The sequence below is a fragment of the Dermacentor silvarum genome, chromosome 8 (genome assembly GCF_013339745.2).
Source record: "Dermacentor silvarum isolate Dsil-2018 chromosome 8, BIME_Dsil_1.4, whole genome shotgun sequence".
Classification (NCBI taxonomy): domain Eukaryota; kingdom Metazoa; phylum Arthropoda; class Arachnida; order Ixodida; family Ixodidae; genus Dermacentor; species Dermacentor silvarum.
In genome coordinates this window covers 28,854,417-28,866,191 of record NC_051161.1, presented here as the reverse complement: position 1 = coordinate 28,866,191, position 11,775 = coordinate 28,854,417, and the positions used below count along the sequence as shown (strand labels likewise).

General features: G+C 43.7%; 1 protein-coding gene across 1 annotated transcript in view; it reads left to right on the top strand.

The window, feature by feature from the left end:
- LOC119462021 (sarcolemmal membrane-associated protein-like) overlaps positions 1–10,528 on the top strand; it is a 48,900-nt gene extending 38,372 nt beyond the window's left edge. The window contains exons 24-26 of the mRNA XM_049672400.1: positions 5–37; positions 2,665–2,799; positions 6,693–10,528. Of these exons, the coding sequence (XP_049528357.1) occupies positions 5–37; positions 2,665–2,799; positions 6,693–6,797 (273 nt within the window). The 3' untranslated portion in view covers positions 6,798–10,528. The remainder of the gene's footprint in view (positions 1–4; positions 38–2,664; positions 2,800–6,692) is intronic.
- The last annotated feature ends 1,247 nt before the right edge of the window (positions 10,529–11,775 follow it).

Sequence of the window (11,775 nt, the reverse complement as noted above, 5' to 3'; positions counted from 1 at the left end):
GCAGCTGCACCAAGAGGCCCAGAGTACGAGGCATCAGGTGAGTTGAAGCAGAGCGCTGCGCATTGAGCAGAGCGCTGCGGGCATTGGGGAAAATTCGTGCACACTCAAGCGTAAGTAACAACAATATGAAGTCAAGCTAAATTAGTAGATTCAGGGGGTTTGCACCAGTCCTTGAAAAACCTGTAAATGCCGAAATTTACTTTTCAAGGCCTTACTCAAAGCCCCTAAGAGTGCTTAAATATCCTTGAATTTTATATGGGGCTACGCTACACTTATATTAGGAAATCTGGCCCACAAGGTTGGTGCATTGTGAATTCAAGCCAGTATGATTTAGTTAGCAGCTTTGTGGTATTTTGTTACATTATGTATTCAATTTGTATAACTTACATAATACTTAATTTCAACACAAATTTATGCTGTATTGTTGCTTGCTTCAAGTGTTAGGAGGGGTGCTGTCAAAGCCTCTCGAGTAGTAGTTTTTTTTTTGTTGCCTTCCCGTCACAATCTGGGCAGTGTTTTAGTCCAGTCCACTGTTAAAGATAACACGCAAGTAGTATTTGGCTATCAGTTACTGCGGAATTATGGCATGGAGGCATGTGGTACTAATGCAACCTATCAGCCATGTTTCATGTTTCAGTTATAGTCTTGCCTTATTTTAATGCAGTCACATCCTAAACGAACATATCTCCATTATATCTAAGTTTCTTTATAACTTATAAGCATATATTCATTACTCACTGATATCAGGAGAAACATTCTATATTTACTTTGTTATATTTTCGATAACTGATTATGTACATATGTGTTCGTTATACAGTCGAGTCCCGCTACAACGAAATTCACGGGACACGCGAAAAATTTCGTTGTGGCTGAACTTCGTTGACGCGAAATTAGCATGTATATACGTACGCCAAACGGCAAAGCCGCGAACGAAACCGAAACCATCGTTCGGGAAAACTACGCGATGGCGTTGGGGCAAAGGATTAGACGTACCTAAGGCGGTTAATAAAGTGTCAACTTCACCGAGAGAATGCATCTCTCGCCGCTGTTACAGCATTTTTCGTACATTGCGGCTGACGCCTAACCCAATGCGTGTGCCCGGCCGATCGCGGAACACTCATCTTGCGGCACATGCACTGTCGCAATGAAGCGGTTTGAATTATCCCAATTTCACAGCATATTTATGACAAAGTCGGCAAGCTTGGCAAGCTTGCGCTTACCGGTAATTTTATTTCCATAAGTCTGTCAGCCTGGATTTCTTACGCTTCACGGCAAGCAAAGACGTAACGCAGTCTCACAGTCCGTTAAAAGAGCCATCGCAATGTCATTGTCGTAGGCTCTGATAACTTTCTGAAGAGATGAAAAGGATCCATTACTTTCAAAGCAGTCGCCGGATTCGGTGTGTAGCGCATTGTCATTTTCCCCAGACGACGAGACGTTAGCATCTTGGAAGAGTCTGTTGCTGGGCCTGTTAGCATCTTGTGGACAACAGCGGCTGCGGCGCAGCCACTCGGGCGCTATCTTGAAAGCAATCTACGACGTGTTGTACAAAGTGAGCGCCCGCGCTGGCCTCATCTTCAAAGCGATCTGCGATGTGGGCAAAGTCCAACTAGTGCCGGTAGAGCGTGTGCGCTGTGCTTTCCACGTTTAGTTCGCAGTGAAGCTAGAGACAGCACGGAGGTCAATTCGCTCACTGCTATTGCCACGCCTCCTCACTACAGCGTGTTGACAGGGGGTTCCCACGGTCATCGAGCGAGATGTGTTCATGTTTACCCGTGCGCGCGTAACGCCAGTGCTAGGTAATTTAGCTAGTAAGTGAATGTTTACTAGTTTACACGGCCGATAAAACTACTATCCTTAGTTCTTATAGCTGTCTACTAATCTGCTATCGCAATCGATGCTTCGCCTTTTGGGCGAAAGTGCTAACTTTTTTTCCTTACGCTTTGTGCCTCCTTCTGCTCCTCGAGAGAGAAATTTACGCTTCTTCGTTGGCGTAGCCATTTCGACACACCACAGAGAAAACAGCAGCAATTGTGGTGATTCCGCGGTGCAGTCTCACACAGGTGCGTGATTACCACGCGTGGCTATGTATTGCAGTGGCTCATATCGGTACTTTGAATTTGATTTCGTTTGCGAAAACTTCGTTCAAGTGGACATACGATCAGCACAGCTTTGGAAGGGCCTTCTAATTTGACTACTCGGCAGTTCCAATTTCAGTTCAGTCCCAGTTTCGTTCTCAAAAAGTTCGTTGAAGCGGAAACACCGAATAAAACGCCTTCGTTATGAGGAGACATTTTTGGTATTACTTTCTATGGGCAGCTGACGGGGAATCGGAAAATCTTCGTTGTGGCAGAAATTTCGTTGTAGCGGCATTCGTTGTAGGCGGATTCGACTGTATTGTGGCTCAACTTGTTTGGCTTTATTACCAGCTAGGCATTCCTTTTAACTGTGAATAGTACTGTACATTTTATGAGAAATAAACTCCAGCTGAAACTCATTTGCTCACCATTTTAATTTAATTTGTCTACAATAAGTAATAGCATGAAAGCTTGCCGATTGTTGACATCACTGTCCTGTTTTCACGCTATTAACCAAAGCATTGCTTTAGTCTTCCAACGTGCTCATAGTTGGCCATCTCTCGTGTTTCCCTGTCTCTCTCACCAGCTCCAGGAGTCGGCTGAGGAGCTGGCCCTGCTCAAGGAAAAGTACTCGGTGTGTGCCCTGGAGAAAGCACAGCTTCAGCAGGAGTTGAAGGCTGTCAGTGACGAGCGCCAGCTGCTGCTGTACCAGTCTAAGGCGGTCAGTCTTAAAACCTTTAAACCATTTACAGACGAGTAGTAATCTATGCATGCTGACCTGCACTGCTACAGCTAGGAGCGAGAATGAGGGCAACAGGGGGCACCAATAAAAGACACCGAAGCCAAATAATCATTGCCATAGCTGAAATGGTAGAGTATTGCAAGCGTCATGCCTTCCTAGTTTTGCCCTTCCTTTGGTTAATTTTGCAAATGCTCCTTCTGTCCAGAACGATTTAGTAGTTCACGTCGCTCAGAAGTCTCACGACTTCATAAGGTCCAAAGTACTTGCTCTGAATTTACCTTTTCTTTTTTTTCTAAGACCCAACTCCCCCATAGTTCCACAGTTCTATAATAGTAAATTACTTACCCTATGCTTTCCTTGCCTTCATTGTCTGTTAGCTTCATGTGGTTGTCAGGAAATATTTTGCCCCTTGGTTAACCCTATTTTCTCATTAATTGTATAGAGAGGGTCTCAACTCTGGCAATCCTTGATATTTTCTGAAGAAACTTGAAATGAAGTGTTTCCAACACAGAGAAAGCATTGCTCTGCACTCCATTAAATTTCTTCATTATCAAATTGGCTTCTAAACTGAGAAAACACAAACTAATCAAATTTGTAAGCGAAATTTGTAACAGTCTCGGTCAATTCTTTGTATGTGAAAGGGAGGTCAACATTGCTTAACAACAAACCTCTACTAGTATGATACAGTGTAAGTAGGAGCATGCAAGGCACATAAAGGTTGCAGGAACTCGCTGCAAGTGCATGATAAGCGAGCGCCCGGAATGGTTCCCAAAACTAAATGCCCGCATTGGAAAGTGATTTAGTCATGCAGTTTCATCAATGCACACATGGTTGTCTTAACTTTTGCCCGCAACCGCGCATTCAGAGTATCGCCATAACTAACGGCTACCATTATTTGCACAAAGCTACCTCATTGAAGGCCAACTGCCACAAAATTTCGTACCGTGTAAAAATCCTAGTTTCACATAATGTAGATATAGAGGAGCATCCATGCAAATTTTGACATTTTAAATACGAGCAAGAAGCTTCATGAAAAGGCTTGCAAGATATCACCGTTACGGCTTGCCAGAAGTGACACGTGACCTAATGCGCTGCTTCTTGGCATAACCTCCAAGATTACAATGGCGCGCCTGTGCCAGCTCGGAGGCCCTGCTGCTGCATAGCGTAGATATCGAGGCCACCGCAGGGCGCCGCGAACGAGCCTTCTCGCCGTCGAGACGGGTATGCTCTGATTGGTCTCTGTGGTTCTCGAGGTGTGGCAGCACAAGCCAGCCCAAGCGCCCAGCAGCCACGGCACGCTGCAAAACGTTGAATGCGGATAGCGGCATCACCAGGTGCACGGGTCGTCTACTTAGGTGCTGTTTAAAGGCTGCTAACAAAAAAGAATGTACAATTACCTGCTCTGTAGCTTTGCCAAGATTGGTTCATACTACTCATTTATAACAAGTTTAGCCAATGTGAAATTTCGCTGCAGTTGGCCTTTAAAGGGGCGCTGCAACGATTTTGACAATTCCGTACAAACGTGCTGAGTCGGTAGAGTAGGTCTTTCTGATCATTAAGATTGTAATTTATTATAGTGTGTAATTTATTAGAAGGTATTAAAAGTGTGCATTGTTACTGATCGCAGCGGTGCCGCTCCCCTGCGTTTCCAGCTGCCTCTTCCCACTCGACATAGCGTGGTTGAGTGATGTCACTCGGGCGAGTGATCCGTTTGGCTACCCACATTATTATTACATCATCGGAAATGCTTGAAACATGCCGCTGCATTAAGGTTATCTTTAATAGCATACATATGCAGAGTTATATGTGTACTCTTAAATATATAAGTACACAAATTTACGTAATAAATCTAGACGTTTCTTCAAACCAGTGGCCCACATCTGCCTGAGAATGCTGATCGTCTGTTGCAGCTATGGCAATGCCGGCCAATGGGACAGCATTGGCTGCCAGCAAAAAACAGCAAACATTGTTCATAGTGCTGCGATGTCTCCATTTGCTGCGCGCAGTTCTGCTACAGAGGCTAGAATAGTTCGGCTCTAAATTTCACTCCACGTAGTCCAGGCTTAACGATAGAAGCTGCATAGAAAAGAGACGAGGGAACACACGTGCATGAAATCAACCGGAATTAGGGAACACTTGCATGTCACCGCTTGAAGGAGGCGGGACCTAGTGTTGGCCGCACGGTGTAAAAGTTGAGGGGGAACGCTGCGACTTGGGGGGAAGTTTAACCACTCGCGCCTGTGTTATTATAGTGCGCTAACACAAAATTGTTGTGAGAAAGCATTCCTTGAAAGATACCCTCTGTGTCTAAGCGTACATCAAAAACCGTTTCAGGGACCCTGTAAAGTGAAGCTTTTTTCTTTTGGCTCTTTCCCCCAATTTTGCACAAAGAGTTATTTGGCTAAGTAAGCATTAGTTGATCCCTGAAACAGTGTAATTAAAGGTTGTGATGTGGTGGACCAATCTTGATGCCAGTGCACAATATGTGTCGTTAAAAGGGTTTAAATCCTTTAAGAATGCTAAAACAATTCATAAATCTTGCAAAAAAGGCACTTTTTTTCCATGCAGATGATTCTGTTGATCGTAGAAAGCAAGACCAAGCAAGAAGTTTGTCAGAAAGGCAAAGTTTATTAGAAGAAACATTTTTTTTACACTGTAACGAAGGTGGGCTTCACTGCACGCAAGTGGCTTTCACTGCACATTTTTTACTTTCCTTATTTGCACATCTCAGCGCAATGCACTGTATTGCAAAATTGCTCTCACTTGACAAAAAAGCTGAGCTCTCTGAATCGCCACATTTTCTTTCTTTTCAACATGACTCAATAAGAACAAACCAAAAAACAATGTCTATGTTCTTCTCTTCAACAGGCTTCTTTTGCCATATGGTGTTGTTTAAAACAATCGCAAAGCAACGGATGAGCTAAAATCGTCTTCAAGGCTTCATAAAATATAACAGTGCTGGACGACTTGGGCTCGTCGTCCGTATTTTTTGCAAGCAAGTTCCTGACGAGGTCAGCTTGTCTCCCACGTGGAAAGGGTTAATGTGGTTTGTAACGTGGGGCCAATGGGCTAGAGGCAGTGCAAAATCACAGCAGCTTCCCCTTTAACATGCCCAGCAGCATAACTCAGCAGGTATACCAGAAAGCTATTGCTTTATTAAAAGCGAAGCTGCTTAAGCCAGTCGTATTTTGTGGTGCGTATCAAGAAACTACTAAGAAAGAAAATAAACTTTTTTGCCGAGACGGGATTCGAACCCGCATACCCCCGGTCCCAAAGCGAGCATCGTAACCACATTCGCACCATCGTAACCATTCGTAACCATCGCACATTCTGCAAGCGTGGCGATATAGCCACGCTTGCAGAATGTGCATTAATGCGAGCCATATGATTGCATTTGAGCGTTGTCGTCTTCGTCCACAACTGGTGCATTCCTACGCTCGTGCTCTGCGAGGTGAAGAGGTTTTGCGGGCAATGAGAGAGACGCATTCACGGAGCGGGTCTCCTGGAACGCGGTGTAGGCATTGGAACACGGTGTCGTTGTTGCAAGCTGCTCTGGGCAACGTGCAGTGACGGCCATAAGTCCGAGACGCCCGAAAAGAAATTATCATCATCATGAGTAATAAGATGAAAAGTTCGCGTGCACTTCCGGAAAATGCTGGGCTACGATCACCCAGCTTCGCTGTTTCAAGTGTTGTGCGGCCGAGTGCAAGGTTAAGCGTTTTTTTTTTTTTTTTTGACAGTCATCCTGCAATGGCTCTTATCCCCCCCCCCCCCTTTTTTTCTGTAATGTAAAAACTATATGCACCACTAGAAAGGTGCACATAGTGTTTTATTCAGAAGTGTTTGACGAGGTTTGCATCTATTCTTTGCAGACATCGGCCTGCTCAATAATCCCGCTGTGCATCCTCGTGCTGGCCGTTCTGTTGGGCTTTTACCCAACGCTCTCCTACTTCACAGCCACGGCCGAGACTCCTTGAGGGCATCGGCCAATGGTGCCAGGGCTTTCTCAAGCAATGCTCGCGTGTGCTTCTGTCCTGCCTACGTCATTGCCATAAGACGACAGACAGCGAGAAGCATCTTAAGCCTGAGTCAGCAGTTTTTTGTTTTCTTCTGGTTGTGACCTTGCACAGTGAAGACACAGCTTTGAGGACATGCTTCCCCACGGGTCCATAGGCAGCTTCGACGTGCTCCGGCGGTGTGCGTGTGTGTGTGCGTGCACATATGTGTGCTAGCGGTTTTTGAAGCAAGCGCTAACGTTGGTTGCTTTCAAAACGCTTGTCCGTCGTACAGAATTGGCTTGCCTACCCCACCCCCTCTCCACTGTAAGTACAAACCCTTTACTTAGGTCTCGCACTACTAGGTTGTCCCGGCTTATTTTATTGTTGTGTGGCCATTTTCAAGCACCTTCTCAAAACCACCGGGTGAGTTTTCATTTGTGTATGACATGTCGGTGTGACTTGTTGCCGCAGCGGAGACTCTGATTAGTTTGTGTGTTCAGAAGGCAGCGCATTAGGCTCGAAGCCCTTGATTACACTGTCCTGGTGCATCACCTGAAACGTCGTATCGCTTATGGAATGGACTCTCCACACCTTAGAGGGGCCTCCAGCTTTGCTACTTGCCTGGTATTTCTTTTGTGTTTGTGTGTACGGGCACTCGATTTGCAAGTTGAAATGCACTACATCTCTCCACCAGAGCCACTACCACTGTTTGAAAGTGCGTAATTCTTGTGTTTCAGGCATTTAAAAAGCTCCTATTTTTGTGTTTGCTAGATGTAGGCTGCTGCAAAGACTTTTAAGTAAACAAAATTGCCGAATGCAATGCTGCTAACCTGTCTCAGCCTCAAAGTTTTGTTTAATGCATAGAAAATAATTCATTCTCAGATTCTTAAGCACTTTAAATGTTAGTTCACCAAAACCTTATTGATAAAACGGGCCCCACTTTGTTGTCGAGGTGCTGACGTGGTTTGTTTATGGCATTTTGGCTTGCTGTATGCAGTGATATATATTTACTATATTTACTACTGTTTACAATACAACAGGTGCTGTGTATCATTTATGTGCACAGATTTGCACAATCTGGCTCGTATGACGTATGGGCTTGTGCAGGAATTTAGTTTGGGAGCCATGTTAAAGGTAGATTGTAAATTTGCAGAAGAAAAAACTGCATTGGCAAATAAGTTTACTGCCCTCTTCATCGCAATGCTTGCTCAGTATTCTGTGGCCTCACGACAAGGCACAAAGCTGACGCTGTCAAACGAAATAGGAGTAAGATTTGCATTGTGCTTTCATTCAACAGGCCACATTGCATTCAGCATGTGATACTTGTTTTCTCAGTGGGTTAACTTCCTGTGCCCTAAAAGCGTGAACTTATTGAGTATACTTCACTTGCAATTTATATAGGGCTCTAAAGTCTTGCTGTAAATTATGCTAGCTTCTAGAACTGTTCATTTCTGTATAGTTATAACAGAACAATGAATGTTGCCAGCAGTCATTGGTGTTTCTTTTCTTTTTTTTTAGCGTGTCTCAGTGTCTTATTTTGGCAGAGATATGCCAGGTGCCTAAACAGCCCTCAGGCATTCAGGCCCTCGCAAGTCCCTTAACGAGTACAATTTATGTCTGTTGAATGCTGCGCGAATGCTTGGTTGCTGGCAACGACCCCAGTAGCACTTTTTCTGTTGCTTAATTAAGCAGTGCTGTTTCATGGAAAGGTCACACCCGCATGTAGATACAGATTTGACTCCCCAATGTGCCTGTACATAGTATATCGATCTGTAGAGATGGAAAAGGACTGTCAAGTGCCATCATATTTCTCAGTGCTATCAGTTTTTGTACAGAAAAGAATACAATACACACACAGACACGTGGACTTGTAACATAGAATAACAAAGCTTTAGCACTAGCTGTGTCACTTTTTTTTTTTTAACTGCAGCATTGCTTTGTACCTGGACTTCGAGGTGCAACCATTCTCTTAGGCATTGTGTAGTAGCAGTGTCTGTGTATATTGTTGTCTGAAAGAGGCCGCCTGCTTTGGCTTACCGGCAGCAAGCCCCCTACTCTGCCTGCTTACAGCTGCACTTGTCTGGCTAGGTTGATTAAGTTAGTTGAGGTGGTTAAGATTCCGTGAAGACTTGCAACTGTCATGACTTTGTTATTACAGCAATACCTCATCGATTTAAAGTAGTTCAGGCAGTAAAAATTGTCTGTACTGCTTTCTAAGTTTTTAGGTTATCTGTTAGGAAAAGTAAATTGGTAGAGGCATGAAACCATTATTGGAAGTGTAATGTTGAAGGAATTCTAAGATTGCCACTTGAGCGCCCCTAATAGTGAAGCCATACTATTGAAATGCTATGTCATCGTGAAAATTCCATGCCTCTGAAGAATGGAACAAGCAAAGGACCAACTAGATTAGCAAACTACTTAGATCTAAACCAGGGCAACATGGCATCAATGCTAACCACATGTATCTTTTAGATTTATAGTGTCATACGCTATTTGTTTGAGTCCATGATCAGGTTAGCACACCTGGCATAAAAGGCCTTCTAAGGAGAGACACTAGTAATCTCAGTGGGACCTCTGAACCTTGAGTTATTTTAATTGGAGTGAGTAGAGGAGACACTATATCCAATGAGTTGTCAGTCACAGTGTCCCAATTCTTTTGCTGGAGAATGTATATCTATGCGTGGGCACAAAAATTGAGTTGTACAATATTTCAGTGATGTTATATTGCTAACGTTTTGCTCTTTTCATAGCTAAAGAATGTGCAGCTTTAGTGAGCGCTTACTAACAGCACTAGTCTAAACTGTGCAATAATTTGAAATTTCTGCCTCCGCTGGAAGATAAAGTGCAAAGCCATGAACTCATTCGAGAGAACCGTTGCTTTCAGTGTGTGGCTTGCACCAGATGTTTCTGTTCTTGCCGAGTTAAATGTGCTTAGCTGCGCTGAAGCACCTTCACGTGAAGTGTAGTTGGCAAGGCTCGGCAGGTTGGGTGGGCTTGGTGCTTGCCAAAGGTGAGAATGGACAAAGTTTGTGTAAAGCCACTGCTGGGCTCCCTTAGTCACTGAAGAGGGGAAGCCTGTGGCAAGTACTGTAGACTTACTGGTTGTCATTCCCACTACTACTTCTAGCTTCACTGCTGAATGCAGCAGTCAGTGTGCTTGTGTTGAAATGACCTGCTACAGGCGCTTTCATTTATTGCTTCCTGTTTCCTTTTATAATTTATGCAAATTAACCAATCAGTGCCCAGTTGCGATTTGCAGTGTTGTTGCCAAGGTTGTGTTGTTTAAGAATGTGTGTTCTGTTTTGCTCCGTTCTTGCCACCTCCCTCACCCTGGCATTAGAGTTAACTTGGCCATAGGTTGGTTAGGTAACATAGCTTGACGTCTGCGAGGAAGTAACTTAGCTGACGCATTTTGCCGGTGTTCTTAGCTTTTTTTTTTTTTATTCTGTCTGTGATTTCAATGCTTTGAAGTTGATGTTAGTTCATGTATGTTTCATATATATATATATATTCTTTTTTTTTTTGGAACAAGAGCAGTATTTGTGTTCCCCTTTCTGTTTTATGTTGCCTCTTTTTGTAATATAATGTTCATTTCCCTTCCTTGTAAAAGATGTGCACTTAAGAGCTCAGTCTGCTTTAAGTGAAAGTTAAAGCATTACTCTATAATGCAGCCAGCAGAAAAGCTGAATAAAGTTGTGTGAAGAAACCTGCACCTGTGTCTTAAGCAGCAAGAACTGCGGAAACTTCCGAAATTCTCTTATCAGGCGAGGTATGCGGGAAGTCGGCGTTATCTCGCCAACACGTCAGCTCGGCATGAGTGAGCTGGCAACAGGACTGCAACACTCGTCTGTCTAAACTAGTTGTGACTGTTGTATCTGTGGCAATGCATTTGGGCCAGACTAGACAATGGAAGCTTTGCAAGCTGTCGGCAAAAGTCTTGGGATGTTAGTCTGAAATGATAACACCCCGCATCATACTTGGAAGCTTTCCAGACACTACACGCATGTAGAAAAAATAAAATAGAATTGTACTAATCTTTGGAAGACTTCGTTCATGCTCAGCAAATAGCTGTCTTTGTGTCTGCACTAGGCAGTGGATGAAGCTAGCTTAGCTGGGAAGCCAGGCCAATAGAGAAGTTCATTAAAACAAAACCATAAGCATGAAACATGCACACACGCACGCATGCTTGCACTGATGACTTTAGGACAAATAATAAAGCAGTAGTGTGATATGAACTGATAGTTGATGCGAGTGAGCCTCTTACTGTTATTGAAAGTTGGCACTTGCTCTCCATTTGCCTCATAAATTGTGTATTGACTACAGGGCACATCTAGGGCAATATCATTAAAAGAAAGCTTCAGCTTGGGGCCAACTTCGAGTTCCCTATTCAAATACATGTATGTAAAATGCAGAAACACTCTCATTGTGAAACTGCATGACCTATTTGAATTAAATTTATTGCATTTGTCAGAGGAAGGTAAATTCTAGCAACTGAGGGAAGCAGAATTTTGATTTAGGGCCTTGATTTTTTACCAAATTACGGAAGATCAATAGGTCTGAAAAAAAAGAATAAAAATAAAGCACTACGTATCGTCGTTAGACGATTTTTATGTCCACTGCGGGACAGGCCTCTTCCAGTGATCTCCAATCACTCCTGTCTTGCACTAGCCGATTCCAAGTTGTGCCTGCAAACTTTCTAATTTCATCACCTCGCCTAATTTTCTGCTGTCCTCGATTCCGCTTCCTTTCCATTGGCACCCGTTCTGCGACTCTAATGGTGCACCAGTCATCTGCCCTACGCATTACATGGCCTGCCCAGCTATATTTCTTTCTTCTAATGTCATTCAGGATGTCTACAAATCTCTAATTTTGCACCAAAAACAGATATCGCAGAACTGCACCTGTTGGAGCATCTAAAACAAACAAATCTGGTATACCTATCAGTTTACAGCTTACA